We start from the raw sequence: 18847 nt of genomic DNA, 5'->3' as shown, positions 1-18847 counted from the left end.
AATACCCAGTAGTGCAATTGTTGGGTTGTAGGATAGCTCTATTTTCAACTTTTTGAGGAACCTCCATACTGTTTTCCAGAGTGGCTGCACCAGCTTGCATTCCCACCAATGTAAGAGGGTTCCCGTTTCTCTGTATCCTCGCCAACATCCTGTTTCCTGACTTGTTGATTTTAGCCATCCTGACTGGTGTGAAGTGGTAACTCATTGTGGTTTTGATTTGGATTTCCCTGATGCCAGGTGATGTTGAGCACTTTTTCATGTGTCTGTTGGCCATATGAATGTCTTCTTTGGAGAAATGTCTGTTCGTTCTTTGGGTGTCCAGTTTGATAAGCTCTTTATAGATTTTGGATACCAGCCCTTTATCTGATATGTTATTTGCAAACATCTTCTCCCATTCTGTCAGTTGTCTTTGTCTTTTGTTTTGTTGACTGTTTCCTTTGCTGTGCAAAAGATTTTTATCTTAATGAAGTCCCAACAGTTCATTTTTGCCTTTCTTTCCCTTGCCTTTGGAGATGCGTCTAGCAAGAAGTTGCTGTGGCTTAATGTTTATTTTATTTTATTTTATTTTTTAAAAGATTTTATTTATTTATTCTACAGAGATAGAGACAGCCAGCGAGAGAGGGAACACAAGCAGGGGGAGTGGGAGAAGAAGCAGGCTCATAGCAGAGGAGCCCGATGTGGGGCTCGATCCCATAATGCCGGGATTATGCCCTGAGCCGAAGGCAGAAGCCAAACCTCTGTGCCACCCAGGCGCCCCTAATGTTTATTTTAAAGATTTGTTTTTATTTTTTAAAAGATCTTATTTATTTATTTATTTTTAATATTTTTTTATTATATTATGTTAGTCACCATACAGTACATCCCTGGTTTTTGATGTAAAGTTTGATGATTCCTTAGTTGCGTATAACACCCAGTGCACCACGCAGTACGTGCCCTTCCCACCACCTATCACCAGCCTATCCCATTCCCCCACCCCCCTCCCCTCTGAAGCCCTCAGTTTGTTTCTCAGAGTCCATAGTCTGTCATGTTTCATTCCCCCTTCTGATTACCCCCCTTCTTTATCCCTTTCTTCTACCGATCTTCCTAGTTCTTATGTTCCATAGATGAGAGAAACAAAAGATCTTATTTATTTATTTGACAGAGAGAGACAGCAAGAGAGGGAACACAAGCAAGGGGAGTGTGAGAGGGAGAAGCAGGCTTCCCACCGAGCAGGGAGCCTGATGCAGGCTCGACCCCAGGACCCTGGGATCACGACCTGAGCCGAAGGCAGGCGCTTAACGGCTGAGCCACCCAGGCGCCCTAAAGATATATTTATTTTAGAGAGAGAGAGAGAGCACGAGTTGGGGCAGGGGCAGAAGGATAGAGGGAGAGAGAATCCCAAGCAGATTCTGCACTGAATGTGGAGCCTAACATCGGGCTCAATCTCATGACCCTGAGATCCTGACCAGAGCTGAAATCCAGGGTCAGATGCTCAACCGATGAGCCACCCTGGCGCCTCAGTTGTTGTCGTTGTTGTTTTATTTGATACGTACACAGCCATGGCTCTCTGAATAGCAAAAATTTGGTTTCTTCCTTTCCAGCTTTTATACTTTTTACCTCCTTTTCTTGCCTCATTGACGCCACTCTTTAGGAGCTCCAGTACAATGCTATAATGATAATGTTAAAAGTGGACATCCTTATCTCATTCCTACTCAGAATAAAACTGTTCCAATATTTTACCATTGAGTATGATGTTGCTGTAGGTTTTGCAATGTACCCTTTGTGAGATTAAGGAAGTTCTCTTCTATTCCTAGTTTGTGGAAAGTGTTTTTTAAATCATGAATAGGTGTTGAATTTTATTAAGTGCTTTTTCTGCATCGTAATAATAGTATTATTTCTCCTTTTTTTCTATGAATGAATGACTTTCAAATGTTAAAACCACCTTGAAATCATGGATTAAACTTCACTTGGTCATGTTGCATTGCCATTTTTATATAATATTGGATTTGATTGATAATATGTTGAATAGGATTTTTATATTATGTTCATGAGAATTTTTGGTTGTAATTTTCCTTCCTGTAATGTTCTTGTCAGGTTGTTGTATTAATGTTACATTGGCTCTGTAAAGATAGTTAGAAAACGTTCCTTCTTTTGCTAGTCTTCAGAAGAATTTGTGTACAGCTAGAATTATTTTTTCCTTAAATATTTGGGAGAGTTCACCAGTGAAGCCAATTTTGCCTGGATATTTTTGGTGGAAGGCTTTTTTCTTTCTTTCTATATTTTAATAACAGTTTCTAGTTTATTCTTACATCAGTTTTGAGGTATCATGTTTTTTAAAGAATCTGTCCATTTCATCTAAATGTTTAAACTTAATAGCATAAGGTCATTAACAATGTCCTTTTAATATGCCTTTAGTAATGACTGTAGGTTTTACAGTGATGTTTCCTTTTTATTTTCTGATATTAGCAGTTTGTTATTTTTCTTAATCAGTGTCTTGGGGTTTATTAATTTTATTCATCTTTTCATTCTGTTGGTTTTTCTCTATTGTACATTTGTGTTCGATTTCACTGTTTTATGTTCTTATTTTTATTATTTTTATCCTCTTTTTTGCTTGTTTGTTTTTTGTTTAGTTTCTTAGGTTTGAAGTTTAGATCAGGGGTTGGCAAACTATGGCTTGCAGGCCAAATCTTACCCACCACCCATGTGTGTAAGTAAAACGTAATTGGAAGACAGTCACTGCCATTTATTTATTTATTGTCTATGGCTACTTTCATGCTACAATGGTAGACCTGAATAGTTCCTAGAGACCATGTGACCCATGAAGCCTAAAATATTTACTTATCTAGCCTGTTACAGCAAAAGTTTGCTGACACCTGGTTAAGATAATTGATTTTAAATCTTTTTTCTTTTTAAATATACCAATTCCAGTTTCTGAATATTTCTCCAAGTACTGCTTTACTTATATCCCATAAACTGTTTTCATTACTATTCATTTCAAAATATCATCCAAATTTCCATTGTGATTTCTTTTTGACTCATTGGTTATTTAGAAATATATTGCTTAATTTATAAACACTTGGGGATTTTTCCAATGATCTGTTATTGAACTTGTAGTTTAACTGCACTGGAGAAAGAGAATGTACTCTATGTGATTTCTGATCTTTGAAATTTAATAAGACCTGTCTTACTGGTCTAGATATGGTCAATTTTGATAAGTGTTCATTGTAAACTTGTAATCCTCTTGAAAAGAAAGAGGATTTTGAAGTTGTATTTAGTGTTCTACATACATGTTCTATAAAGTAAATTAGTTAAAATGTTAATCAAATATTTTATATCCTGATTTTTTTTATCTGCTTTTTCTATTGGTTACTGACAGAGGTGTGTTTAAATCTTTAGACGGGATTGTGGATTTCTTCATCTCTCCTTTAATTTGATCTACTTTTGCTTTCTATATTTGAAGCTATATTATTGTCTATGGCCATACCACCTTGAATGTGCCCAATCTCGTCTGAAGCTATATTATTATGTATATTAAAATTTAGTATTGATCTTTTCCTTATTATGAAATGTGTCCTCTTTAGTGCTAGTAATATTTGTTTTTGCCTTAAAAAGTCTACTTTGATATTAATGTAGTTACAATAGCTTTCCTTTGATTAATGTTTGCTTAGTATAATTTTTAGGGCATCTTTTTATTTTCAGTCTTTTTGTGTCCTTATATATAGTATGTCCATTCTGTAAAAAGTATAGTTAAATCTTTAAAAAAAAATCCAGTGTGATTATTTTGTCTTTTAATTAAACATTTAATACATTTATATTTTAAAGCAGTGTTACAGTTACATTGAAGTGGAAACCACATATTAAAGTGCTACTTCTTATTGATTCCATTTTTCATTTTCCTTTATCTCTTTCTTTTTTTGGGTCTCCTTTTGAATTAATTAGGTATATTCATTATTTCAATATTTCTCCTCTATTAGCTTGTTAGTTATATATTCTTTTTTCTTTTCTTACCCTATAGATTCCAAGGTGAATTCTTTGTTAATTACAGCCTACCTTAAATTAGTATTTTTACCAATATGTTCTTCTCTCCTTTTCTTTTTCTTTCTTTCTTTCTTTCTTTCTTTCTTTCTTTCTTTCTTTCTTTCTCTTTCTTTCTCTCCCTTTCTTTCTTTCTCTCTCTTTCTTTTTCTTTTCTCTTTTCTTCCTTCCTTACTTTTTACCAATTTCTAATACAATACTTTTACTTCATTCACACTGCACACCTTTTTGTGCTACTATTGCTATATATTTTACTTTAGTATATATTTTAAACCCCACATTATTGTTTTAAAAATCAATGTTAATTTATATTTTATTCTCTTTTGACTGTTTTACTTCTAGAATTTCCTTGGTTTCACCTGAGATCATTATTCTTCTAGTTGAAGAATTCCTTTTAGAATTCTTTCTTCAGTGGAAGGTCTACTAGCAACAGATTTTCTCAGCTTTGTTTCTCTATGGCACAGTAAAAGCTATTATTCCAATGTCTTATGACTTTCATAATTTTTGTTGAAAAGTTAGCCAACAGTTTTATTTCTGGTGCTTTAAGGTACTGTCTCCCCCCCACCCCCGCCATGCTTTTTAAGATTTTTCCTTCTGTCTCTGGTTTTCAGAAGTTTGAATATGATGTGCCTAAAATGTGGTTTGCTTTCTGCTTTTCCTCCTCCTGTTCTTAAAATCTGTGGTTTGATGACTTTTGTCAGTTTTGGGAAAATTCCCAGTCAAAATTTCTTCAAATATTGCTCTATCCCATTGTCTCTCTCTTCTTCTGACATTCCAATTACATGTATGTTAGATTTTTTTCTTCATGTTCAATTTTCCTATTATGTTCTTTTCTGTATTTTATATTCCTTTCCCCCCTCTCTGCACTTCAATCTGGATACTTTTTTTTTTATTGCACCTATCTTCTAAAGTTCACTAATCTAATGTTTTGCTTTGTCTAATCTGCTGTTGAACCTAATACACTGATGTCTTAAATTTAGTACGTTCTTTTTTAAAAAGATTTTACTTGTTTGACAGAGAGATAGAGCCAGAGAGCACAAGCGGTGGGGAGGGGGAATGGCAGAGGAGGAGGGAGAAGCAGGCTTCCTGCCAAGCAGGGAGCCTGATGTGGGGCTTGATCCCAGGACCTTGAGATCATGACCTGAGCTGAAGGCAGATGCTTAACCAACTGAGCCACCCAGGTGCCCCTTTACATTTTTTTAAAAAAGATTTTACTTATTTATTTGACAGAGAGAGACAGCCAGCGAGAGAGGGAACACAAGCAGGGGAGTGGGAGAGGAAGAAGCAGGCTCCCAGCAGAGGAGCCTGATGTGGGGCTTGATCCCAGAATGCTGGGATCACGCGGAGCTGAAGGCAGATGCTTAACGACTGCGCCACCCAGGCGCCCCTACATTTTTATTCTTAAAGAAATAGATACTAGGTGTTGTGTGAAAGTCTCCATCTTTTTCCCTAATTTCTTAAACATATTAATCATGATTATTTTAAATTTAATATATTAATACTTGTTTTGTTGTCTAGTTTTCTGTTTTCAGTGATTTGATCCTGTTTTTTTAAATCATGCCTCATTATTTTAGATTGAATAATGTGCATTTTGTATGAAAAACTGTAAATTCTGGATGATGTTATTTTTCTCCAAATAAGGCTAGCCTTTCCTCTGGTAGGTAGGTACTGTATAGGCAGATCAACCTAAATCTATTGAAGGCTGGTTTTAGATTTGTTAGGGATGTTTTATTTCAGCTCTGGTCTTTCTTCAAGGTACTTACTCATAGAGTATGGCCCTTACTCCCAGACAGTAACCTTTGTGGGTCTTATCTGAAAGCCTAGAGTGGTTACCAAGGTGCCTCACCTCAGCTTGTTGGGCTCGAACTCCAACCTTTATGATCCAGCACTGTGTTACTGCTAAGGTCTTTTCCTAGCTCTTTAGCCTTCCACCTGCTCTTTTCTGTGGTTTTCTTGAAATCTCACTTAGTGCAGTTTTAGAGTTGGCAATGCCTCAAGGGAAAACTGCACGGAGACTTTTGGACTCACTTCACTAGTATTACCTCCATTTCAGATTTTGTTCCTCAAGTATCTGGCACATTGGCATCCTTGAACTCCAACTTTTGTCCTCAGTTCAGTAACACTTGTCTTTTCTGCTTGGACCCTATTCTCTCATGCTGAAAACTGTCAAATGGCCTAAGGTAAAAAAACAAAAACAAAAACAAAAAAACAAAACTGGAGTGAAATATAGTGCTTACCTTTATATTTTCCTTCTCTCAGGGATCCTAGTCTTGTTTGCATTTATTACTCTCAAACAATTTCATGTACTTTGTTCATATTTTAATATTTATTTTTATTTGTAGGATTAGTCTGGAACAAACTGCTCTGTCATAATTAGAACTGAAAATCCTCCTTTGTTCTTTTGACATCTCCATATTTATTTCTGAGCTCTTCTGTTTATTTCTTTTTTTTTTAAGTGATGTCTCATGGTCACTTGTACCTGCCCTCAAATCTATAATCAGCTATTTTTCCTTTTAGTGCCTAGGGTAGTGATATTTCAAAATCAATATCTGAGTCTTAGGATCATCAGCTGATATTGAAGCTTTATTAAGTTAAAGGGAGTTGGGGAATAGTATATTTACATGATGATGCCACAGTATCATCCATCAGAGTTATTGCTAATTGCAAAGAGGAAAACATACCTTTACAATGGAGAGACTGGACGGTCATAATTACAACCAACTGACCAACTTGGCAACCAGTACTGGCAACAGTAAAACAAAAAATATCCTCTGACATAATCTGCCTCTTGATGTAATGTAATATGAAGTGCATATTACATGGCATAGCATCTGCTATGACGTACTCTTGCCCAAAATGTTTCACTGGCATCTGGGAATGCTTTTAGACCTAAAGGAAATACAGGGGATCAAAGGATAAGTTAAATGATACTATTAAGAATGAATCAGACCAATCTAGAATTTTAGGATATTCTATAAGACAATTGGCCTGTGTTATTCAAACAGCCATTGTCACAGAAAAAGTGGTAGTTGCAGGGGAATGACTGGTATTAGTCTTGATTAGGAAACTAAAGAAACATAACCAGTGTGATGAGTGAATTTTGTTTAGATTTTAGTTTGGAAAAAACAAACCCAGCTCTAAGTGACATTTTTGGGACAACTGGGAAAATTTTAATAAGGAGGTATTTGGTGAGATAGAGAATTATTTTTAATTTTCTTAGGCATAATTATGATTTGGGTTATGTAGATTAATGTCTTTGTTTTTAGGGTATGTTGAAGTTTTTAAGGTTGCAGGGTTCATAGTGTTTGTAACTACCTTCAGAGTGTGTACACTCACACACATATATACACACATATTTATATGTGTGTATGGAGAAAAGAGAAAGAGAGAAAAAATAAGAACAGCAAAATGTCAAATTGTGAAACTAGTTGGTGAGTATACTCATTGTACTATAGTTTACATTTTCACAATAATGGGATGGGGTAAATCAATGGGGGATGTAGGTTCAACATTAGGAAAAAAGTAAGCCTGTTCCATATTCCTTTACGAAATTATAGAAATTGAGAGCAGTGTTATTAGCTTCTACTAAAAAATAAAAGGCCAAAAATGAATGTAGTAAGAGAACATTCTCCACGAAATTCCATGGTGAGTATTTTCTTAAATTTCAAGAGACTTTATCTAGATTTCAAAGGAAGGATGGAGGGAGCAAATGTGTAGATTAAAACAAATAGCAACAGACAAACTTTTCAGTTCTCTACTGCTTTTTACTTAACTTTAGCTATGTCAATTTTGGGAACATGGCGTAATGATTAAGGAGAAAAATGCTAGATAAGAATCTGAGAATATTGTCAGGTACTGAGCAATGTGCCAGCCATGTGGGGTTTGAGTAAGCAAAGACATTTGTCCTTGCTCTCATGGAATTGATAATCTAGCAGGGAAGATAGTTATTAATTAAATATGGACATAAAATGCATAAACTGTGATGAGAGCTACAAAAGAAAACTGGAATTCTCTAAACACTACCTTGGGGGGAGCTGAGGAAGTTCTGGAAGACTTTCTTGGGGAAGTATTGTTTGGACTGAGAACTGAAGGCTGAGATGGGGTTAATAGCCAGAGGTTGGGGGAGTGACTTTCAGGCAAAGGGAAAAGCCTGTGCAACTAGCCTTAAGAGGGAAGAAGTTTGGGGACATCTGAGAAACTGAAAGTGGCCTCTATGGTTGGAGTGCAGAAAGGAAAGGAATGGTACAAGTGAGGTGGGAGGAGGAAACAGAGGCTAGACCATACTGTATTTAAGTATAATGGGGAATTACTGGAGCAGCAGAGTAACATAACCAGAGTTACATTATTAAAAGTTCTCTTTGGTTAAAGTATGGAGAAAAAAAATGAAAGAGGTGATTATGGTAAAAGACTAGGCAAGAGATGTTGGTAGTTTGGAGGCATGGCAGTGGACCTGTAGGTACATACATAGATTTGAGAGCTATTTAGAGAGTAAAACTGATGGGTAACAGTTTGGATATGTAAGATAACAGAAACATTATGGATGCCTTTCAGGTTTCCAAGTTTCAACAGGTAGAAGAATGGTGGAGCCACTCTCTGAGAAAAGAAGTAGTGAATGAGAAACATATTTGAGTTTTTACAGTTTGAGTTGCTCCTAAGAAATAAGAAGTTGAATAAAGGTACCTCTGTATGGCTAGCTAGTTTTGAAAATTATGTCTACAATAATTATAAGTAAATTACACCACCAGTGGACAGAATTTGTTCCAAAAGGAAAGAAAATTAAATAGAGACGAGTATCAGTTCCATTAGGGTCCCTGATTATATATAATATGATGAAGCAGAGATGTACCCCTGGAACTGCTTGTGAAAGAATTTAAGTAATTATATATATATTTTTCTGTTTTAACATGTGTTTTACCTTAGTTAATGTTTGAAAAAAGTTAAATATCAAATTAATTAGGCTTTTTCCTTTCCTTTCATTTTCTAGGCATAATGGGAGTCCCACAGCTAAATATGATCGTCTTTCGTCAAATTTATAAAAGCAGTGGAATGCTAAGGTTTTTCAGAGCCATGACTCCAAATTTCTTAAAGTTGCTTCCTTCAGTATGCATAAATTGTCTGGTTTACGAGTCAATAAAACCACTCTTGGAAAGAGTGTAGAAACGAAATTGTGAACTGCCATTTTATATACATTTATTTATAAGCATAGAATTGTCTTGTCTTTCTTCTTAAATTTCTAGAGGATTGCATGAAAAGATGCTATATCCATCCTCCAAAAAGATAAACATACTAATCAGAATTAAATACTGAACTCTAATTTTTTGTAAGCCAGAATTATAGTTTATTAAGTTCTTTATGAATTGAAATCTTTAATATTCAGAAAGTCTATTTAAGCTTCTCTAAATTTTAATGAATACTCACCAGAAATTTGCATTTAAATGGATTAAAATGCAATTTATATTACCTAATATTACCTAATTGTATTATTAACCTAATATATTTTTGTGTTGGAGAAAATTGGAATACTTTGAAGTTTTTCATCATTTTCTATTTTCTATTTTAAAAACCTAACATTGTTTTGTATGCATATTTTCGATCTGTTTGAAAGCATTAAAAGAAAACCTATGTATTTGAAATTATAATTAAGAGGGAAACAGTAGTGGTTTTGAACCCCTTTTCTTTCTCTAAACTAAACAAAACAAAATAGTTCTGTCTTAAACAGAATTACATGGCATCATAACACCTCAGTCTCTTACTGGTGTTGTTAATGGAATACTGGTGACTAATTGTTCACTTCCTAAACACTCTTATTTGTGGATTCACACATTTTTAACTTACTCTTGGTTCTTAACATTGCTAAAAATTACAAGAAATTCACCAATGTGAACAAAGTAAATCAGAAAAAATTGAGAACTCCTGGTCTTAAAACTGTGTTAAAATAAAAGGTTCATATATTTTTTCTTTTATATTAATGAGTTCATATATATATATTTTCTACCCTTTATACAGTGCTTTTAAACTCCTATTTTTAAGAATAAAGACTGGCTAGAACTCCCCCTGTGAAATCTTAAACTTATATGAAGGAGGAATAGTATTCTTCTTTGCCCTTTGGAGGTTGTTTTGTTTTGTATTTTGACTCCATTTAAAAAAATGGATTAATTTATTTTTTATTGAGGTATAACTGACATACACCATTATGTTATGCTTGCCACAAATGTAGCCACCATCTGTCATTATAATGCTACTACAATATCATTAACTATATTCTCTACGTGGTACCTTTTATTCCCATGTGTCTCCTACTCCCCTTCACCCATTTTGCCCATCCCTCCAACATCCCCCCTCTAGCAGCCATCGGTTTATTCTCTGTATTTATGGGTCTGTTTCTGCTTTTTATTTGCCTATTCATTTGTTTTTTAGAGTCCACATATAGAGAAATCAAATGGTATTTGTCTTTCTCTGTCTGACTTATTTTACTTACAATACCCTCTAGGTCCATTCATGTTGCAAATTGGCCTCTACCTTTTTTTTTTTTTTTAAAGATTTTATTTATTTGTTCGACAGAGATAGAGAGAGCCAGCGAGAGAGGGAACACAAGCAGGGGGAGTGGGAGAGGAAGAAGCAGGCTCACAGCGGAGGAGCCTGATGTGGGGCTCGCTCCCATAACGCCGGGATCACGCCCTGAGCCGAAGACAGTTAACCGCTGTGCCACCCAGGCGCCCCAAGGCCTCTATCTTTTCGATCTATGTTGAGAGAGAACAGGCCAAAGATATTTAAGATTGTATATATATATAGCTACATTTTAAAAATTGCATTGGCTCTAAAATTGTGATTTAATGAGCTATAAATATAAATTATATAATTTATCCTGAAGACCTACTGCACAGCATAAAGATTATAGTAAACAATATTGTATTATAGACTTCAAAGTTGCTAAGAGACTAGACCTTATTGGTACTCACCACAAAAAAGAAATGATAATTATACAATGCCATAGAGGTGGTAACTAACGCTCTAGTGTAATCATATTGCAATATATAAATGTATCAAATCAAGTGTATACCTTTAACTTACACAATGTTATATGTAAATTATATCTCAATAAAATTTTATGAATTGTTTAATTTAAAAAATGGAGATATGATAAACCAGTTTGAAAATGTAAAAAAAAATAAATTATACAATTTATATTATAACCAACAACTAGTAACTGGATCAGACCAGCTCTCTTTTCAGGTGTTTTTTAGGACAAGATATTTCTGCCATTTTATAGATTATGGATTTTTCAGTTACTCTAATATTTGGAGTTATGTCTTACATATCAAGGTTATTAAAATTTAGTTATAATTTGCTCCCACTATAAAGAGTGTTGAAACTCAAAAGAATAATTCATATAGTCTTTTTCTCTCTTGTTAAATGGCATGATTTAATTTGCTGTGAAATTAGATGAATTTAATTTCCTTAGGATAGGATAAGGGGAGGATCTTTGGGATAGGGTACTTAATAAACTATTAATGATGGAATTAAATTGTTAAGTTAAATTTCCTAAAAATTAAAATTAATATGAATATACAACTAGCATAAGTTTGAATGACAAAACCAAGCCAAATTTCTAGTTGTATTCCCATTTTTTCTTAGTAGGATTTGTTAATAGAGGGATTCTAATTAATATATAACTCAGCTTCTAAAATTCACATAAAAAGAGATTAAAATAATTTAATTAGATAATTAAATTTAATTAAAATAATTTAATTAGAGATTAAATTTTTAGGGGCGCCTGGGTGGCACAGCGGTTAAGCGTCTGCCTTCGGCTCAGGGCGTGATCCCGGCGTTATGGGATTGAGCCCCACATCAGGCTCCTCCGCTGTGAGCCTGCTTCTTCCTCTCCCACTCACCCTGCTTGTGTTCCCTCTCTCGCTGGCTGTCTCTATCTCTGCCAAATAAATAAATAAAATCTTAAAAAAAAAAAAAAAGAAATTAAATTTTTATGTGAACTGTTACTCTACAACAGAGAGAGGAAAATAAATGGCAAGCTGAACCCCTCAATAACTACGGATTATAAAGATCAGATATTGACTTAAAATAATTTCATACTGGTGAAATACTTCAGATCCTTCAGTGGATCTGAAACATTTTGCCAGTGGATCAGATCCACTGAGCTCATTTAAAGTATTTTGTCATTTTTTTCTCTATTTTTTAGAATACAATTTGTGAGTAGCAATGTGGCATATAAATTGGAATTATTATGTCCTTTCCATATTCCTAGATTTGGAGAAGTGTTCTGACTCTAACCTGTGAGTTTATGTATTTTCCCATTATTTTGTTTGTTAATAAAGACAGAAGCATTTCTACATAGAATTCAATTAATATATAGAAGTTTATATATGGACATGAAAAGTCTAATCCCCGCGTGGCCCAAATAGGTTTGATCCCACCAAGTTGTCTGTGGAGAGAAGCAGCAGTAATGAAGAAGAGTACCTGTGAATTAGATGTGTGGATCTACCTTTCCAAGGATTCAACAAATCTTTGAATTGGCTTCTAATAAGCTAAGGGAGTAAGGGAAATAAAATTTAAACTCTCCTCTACGCACAATAAATGCTCTATAGGCAGTCATGTGTTTTATTCCAGTTAACCATAAAGTAAGACAATAAGCATCAAAGTTGACGGAGAGGGGTAGATAGAGATGTAAAATGTTGATTTAAATATTGAAGTACCCACAATGTGATAGGTGTTATTTAATACATATGCTGTCTTCCTATTTAATATATAGAAGACAAAGTACTCCTCTTTCTCTTATTATTAGATAAATTAGAAACACTTCCAAGCCTGTCATTTAATGAAAGAATACCACAGCTATAAATTCTTTCAGAAATCTTGACTTGTGTCTATGAATCTTCTTGATTTTCAGGACTAGGTCTATATTAGATGGAATTTTGGCTTACTTTCGTTATCCTGTATACATGTATTCAAACATCATTTTAAATTATGCGCTATTTCTGGGAGTGCCTGGGGGGCTCAATCGGTTAAGTGGCAGACTTTTCATTTCAGCTCAGGTCATGATCTCAGGGTCATGAGACTGAGCCCCAGGTTGGGCTTCATGCTCAGCGTCAAGCCTGTTTATCCCTCTCCCTAACTCTCCCCCTGCTCGTGCTCACTCTCTCTCTCTAATAAATAAATAAATAAATAAATAAATAAATAAACAAAACCTTTAAAAAAATAAGTTGTGGACTATTTCTGAAAGTAATATCAAAACATTGACATTTGGGATGGGAACAATTATTATTGAATTAATCTCTGTCATTTATTACATGCTTCCATGACCTGTTTTTGCCAGTCTGACTAAAAAAAGAGTAAATTGGTTCTGTCTTTATATATATGTTGTTAAATATATATATTTTAAAATTAAATATGTAGCACTTCACAAAGAAAATGATAAATCAGTCATGTACAATACTATTTGACTTCAAACACTACCTTTTTGCTTCAAACACTACCTTTCCTTCTCTCCCCTCCTGAAAAGTAATCCTTATCCTGATGTTGGTGTGTTTCATTCCTACGCACATTTAAAATTTTGTTTATGTATGAGTGTATCCATAAATATTTTTCATAACTATATATTGTATGTATCTTGTAAAACTTGCTTTTTCACTCAACATTGTTAGATTTATCTATGTAACTTTATTTCATTCATGTTTACTCCTATAGGGTATTCCACCATATACATACACAGATTTATCTCATCTTCTGATGGGTACTTAAGTTAATTCAAATGAGAAACAGATTCTTAAACTATTTTATTTTTTAATTTTCCCCCCCATGGCTTGATGTCTTAAACTATTTTAATGAGTATTAAGCCATGTTAGAGGTTTTTATACCTTTATGAACAGAGAATGGAGGAAATTCCAAACGTTTCTTCTGAATTATTAAAAGAACAAAGAAGCTTGAACAAGTACTTTTACATTTCAGAAAACAGAGAAGTCCATTTAAATATTATTATTAGAGCAATAAAGTACTATTTAGAATTTATCTAACTGCAGACTTTCAAGAGTTAAAAACATAGCAACAGTCTCTGGAACCCAGTTAACTTAGAAAACACCTTTGTTACACATAAATTAAGAAGCCATTGGGTATTCTTTCTTGTGAAATGCCTGTTTGAGTCTTTTTTCTATTTGCTAAATTTTTAATTGGGTTGTTTGCCTTTTTCTTATTGATTTGTAGGAGTTCTTAAAAATTCTGTATAGGAGTCATTTGTTAGCTATATGTATTATGAATATCTCTTTTTCAGTCTGGGACTTGAACATCAACTATCTTAATTGTGTCTTTTGATGAACAGATGTTTTAAATGTTGATGAGGTCCAATTTCTCAGTTTTCCTTTCATGGTTAGTGTAGTAAAAACAAACAAAAAATAACAAACAGAGACCATATGTGGTCTACACAGCCTAAACTATTTACTGTCTAGCCCTTTGTAGAAAAAATAAAGATGATCGCTGAACTAAACTGATGAGTTGAACATAGCTGCAATTCAGAGATCAGAAAGTTGCTATAGCTACCACCACCACTGTCAAATTTGCTTCAAGATACGCATGAAATTGGAGAATAAGCATTGGAATGCTGAGCGCAGGCACAAAAACTGGTCTAAACCTAATATTCATGACCCTGCATGCCGACTGAAACATCAAAAGAAAGCTGTCGTACTTCCTCTTTCCAAATTCTGTGTAAGGTTTTTGGAGGGAATCTAATTTTCTTACAGAACTCTAGCTTCAAAGGAGTTTAGAAATGCAGTTTTGAGTGCTCTGTGGTCTCCAAACACAAATGCAGAATGAAGGTTGGAAGTACCAGTCCAAAGTATCTGCCATAGCTCCCAAGTGATTTTTTTAAACAATTGATATTATTACACCAATATAGCCCACTAAGAAATTTTCCATATTGCTTGCTCTGAGACAAAGCAGGGACTGATCTCAAGCTCCTCACCCAGAAACTCTCATAAAAAACAAAACAAAACAAAACAAAACAAAAAACCCACAATAGCCCAGGTCTCTGGCCCAGTTTACAGGTGCTTCTTGCCATCAGGAAGCCAGAAGCCACAAGTGCAAAACAAGCCTCATGGCCCAGCTTGCAACCGGTTTGCTCCTGCAAGAACCAGACCAGACCAATCTAAGCCACAATGGAGCCCAGCCCTGACCTTTCACTGACTTTCCCCCTCATTATAATGTTAAAAATCATGCCAGGTGGGGCGCCTGGGGGGCTTAGTCAGTTAAGTATCTGCCTTCAGCTCAGGTCATGATCTCAGGGTCCTGAGATTCAGCCTCTGGTGGGGCTCCCTGCCCAGGAGTGAGCCTGCTTCTCCCTCTCCCTCTGTGATCTCTCTCTCAAAAAAATAAATAAAATAAAATAAAATAAATAAAATAAATAAAATAAAATAATAAAATAAAATAAATAAAATAAAATAAAATAAATAAAATAAAATAAAATAAAATCTTTAAAAAATTCATGCCCTGGGGGTAGAGATTTAATATGCTAATCAGACGTGCCATGTATGACAAAACATGATCTTTCAGTGTGCAGGTACTGATAAGTCCCCATCTCTACATGCTTAAATGTTACCCTTTTACCCCCAATCTCTTTAAAACTGTCCCTGACCTCTCCTTGAAAAGCCAGCCTGAGGACACTTTCCTTTGTGCTGTCTCCCTTGTCTTGAGTATAAGTCCCAATAAAGCTTTGTCTGGAACTGTTGTCAGGCCCCTTGTCAATTTCTGTTGCTTGGTGAGCCCAAGGGGCCTGTTCAGTAACATAAGGATATGACTTCTAATGAAGAAAGTAGTATTAGCAAACTTTTAAATGCATACAATGAGCCAGTTGTAAGCACTTTACATCTTTTTTTTTTAAACTTTAATAATGTTCCTACAAGGTAGGTATAATTATTAAACTCATTTTACAAATGAGAAAACTGAGTTTTAGAAAAGTAATTTGTCTAAGGTTGCATAATAGGTATGTGGGAGAGCTGGGATTCAAGATCAAGTATGTCTGAGTCAACATCTTCTAGTACTTTTAATTCTAACTTTAATCTTATGATTTGGTGAAGAATGGGATAGAGAGATGAAAAAAAATGAAATGAAAAGGAATAAAAGCATGGAGAAATTCTACGTTTCTCCCCTTACCAAACACACCCTAAATCCTAGAAGTTAGGTTTATGGGTCAATGGGATTAAAATCCCTCTGGAGAGTCTAATCTTGTTCAGATTTAATAATTCCACACTTCAAATAAGTATTGAATTTTTTTTTTCTTTCCGAAATTCTGCTAAATTCTGGGGAAATTGAATAATGCTCTGTTCTTGGCATCAAGTAGTGAGACAGAAACATAAATGGCCATAATATGATAAATGCAATTTTTTTTCCTGGTGAGCAGTTTGATTACATTCCAACTATACTTTCTCTTTATATCTATAATGAACCCAAATTATAAAGAATACTGTATGTAGAGCAGTGGCTGCTGGAAAGATGGCGGAATAGGAGGACCCTGGGCTCTCCTCTTGCCATGTGGCCACCTAGAGAACACCCTCATCAGCATAAATAACCCAGAAAGTGACCCGAAGACTGGCAGAACAGACTCTCCATAGCTGGATGTAGACAAGAGGCCATAGCAAAGCAGATCCACCCCCTCCGACTGCTCTCGGCAAGATCCCATCAAAGCAGTGCCACAAGCCTGGCAGTGTGCAAGCAGCCCAAACAAGGGTCAACACCACTCCAAAGTGAGTCCTGCTCCAGGGAGAGGGGAAGATAACCACACACCTGTCTGACTGTGGCCTCAGCAGTGGGCTGGGGTAGGCAGCTGGTTTGACTGTACTCCTCACCCACCAACAAAAGCTTCTCAGGGCAAAACACAGGGAAAGTGCCTGCTGTTTGGTGCTACTTCATCTCTGGCAAACACCTGGTCTTACTCAACTCAAGCCCAAGGCAGCCTTGGACACAGGCACCAGACTCTGCCCACAATAGGCAAAGAGCCATCACAGACTGGACTGAAGGCAAACGCAGCTCTGCCACAACAGTAGGACACCCCTGTAGCAACACACATAGGAGACACCCCTGAAGCACCATTTTCTGGTGAAAAGGAGACACTGCACTGCAGGACCTCTTCTTCATACAGACACTACTTCAAGTGTGGGAGACATAGCTGACTTTCCTAACACATAGAAACAGAATACAGCAATAGACAAAATGAGACAGAGGAATATGTCCCAAATGAAAGAGCAGAACAAAATCATAGCAAGAGACCTAAACAAAATAGAGATAAGTAATACATGTCTGATAGCAAATTTAAAGTAATGCTCATAAAGATAGAATTGAGAAAGGAGTGCAGGACCTCCATGAGACCCTCCATCAAGAGATAGGAGACCTAAAAAAGAATCAGTTAGAGATAGTGAACTCACTAAATGAAAATAAAAATAGACCACCTGGAATAAACGGCAAACCAGAGGAAGCAGAACAGATCAGCAACCTGGAGGACAGAGTAATGGGAAGTAACCAAGCTGAACAAATTAAAGGGGAAAAAATACGCAAAATGAGAATAGACCCGGGGAACTCAGTGACACTGTCTAGCACAACAGTCACAAGACAGGGATCTTAGAAGGAGAAGAGCAAGAAAAGGAGGCAGAAGATTTATTTGAAGAAATAATAGCTGAAAACTTCTTGAATCTGGGGAGCGAAAGAGAAATCCAGATCCAGGAGGCACAGAGAGGTCCCAACAAAACCAACCCAAAGAGGTCTACACCAAGACACAAAGTAAATAAGATGGCCAAAGGCAGTGATAAAGAGAGAATTTTCAAAGCAGCAAGAGAAAGGAAAGCAGTTACACACAAGGGAAACCCCATAAGGCTGTCAGTGGGTTTTCAGCAGAAACTTTCTGGGCCAGAGTGAAGCGGCACGATATATTCAAAGTGCTAAAATGGAGAAAATCTACAGCCAAGAATACTCTATCCTGGGGTGTCTGGGTGGCTCAATCATTAAGCGTCTGCCTTCAGCTCAGGGCGTGATCCCAGGGTCCTGGGATCGAGCTGTGCATCGGGCTCCCTTCTCCACTGGGAGCCTGTTTCTTCCTCTCCCACTCCCCCTGCTTGTGTTCCCTCTCTCGCTGGCTGTCTCTCTCTCTCTGTCAAATAAATTAATAAAATCTTAAAAAAAACAACAACAACAAACTCTATCCAGCAAGGCTTTCATTCAGGATAGAAGGAGAGTTAGAGTTTCCCAGACAAAGTTTAAAGGAATTCATGACCAGGAGCAAAATCAGACATGTCCCCGTCACACACGATACCACTGGTCTGTGGATCCCAAATTCACAGTCCAGCTGCCCTCCTGCCTGAGTCGGCATGCACGGCCTGCCACCTGCTCAATGCCAAGTCAATACACCTTCACCTCAGATTGATAAGGGCTCAAACTGACACTCTTCCCCTCGAATTCCAGCCCCTGTGCTCAAGTTTGTGCACAAAAGTGGGCATAATTATAACAGCAAAATGAAGCAACCTGAATAGTGACACTAATTCTGTGGAATATATTATGGATGAAAGGAGTGTCCTAGAGGCGCCTGGGTGGCTTAGTCGTTTAGTGTCTGCCTTCGGCTCAGGGCGTGATCCCAGGGTCCTGCGATCCAGGCCTGCATCGGGCTCTTTGCTGGGAGGCTGCTTCTTCTTCTCCCACTCCCCCTGCTTGTGTTCCCTCTGTCGCTGGCTGTCTCTCTCTCTGTCAAATAAATAAATAAAATCTTTAAAAATAAAAAAATAAAATTAAAAAAAGGAGTGTGCTAGGCTGAGAACATCTTCAACAAGCAAATCAAAGAACAATC

The 18847-nt window shown here is 36.1% G+C and overlaps 1 protein-coding gene across 1 annotated transcript in view; it reads left to right on the top strand.

Moving 5' to 3' along the window:
- LOC100469544 (calcium-binding mitochondrial carrier protein SCaMC-1) overlaps positions 1–9171 on the top strand; it is a 52213-nt gene extending 43042 nt beyond the window's left edge. Inside the window, exon 10 of the mRNA XM_019809937.2 lies at positions 8999–9171. Coding sequence (XP_019665496.2) covers positions 8999–9171 — 173 coding nt within the window. The remainder of the gene's footprint in view (positions 1–8998) is intronic.
- The last annotated feature ends 9676 nt before the right edge of the window (positions 9172–18847 follow it).

This window comes from Ailuropoda melanoleuca, chromosome 2 (genome assembly GCF_002007445.2).
Source record: "Ailuropoda melanoleuca isolate Jingjing chromosome 2, ASM200744v2, whole genome shotgun sequence".
Taxonomy (NCBI): Eukaryota; Metazoa; Chordata; class Mammalia; order Carnivora; family Ursidae; genus Ailuropoda; species Ailuropoda melanoleuca.
The sequence above is the reverse complement of the archived record's forward strand: the minus strand, read 5'-3'. Positions and strand labels throughout refer to the sequence as shown.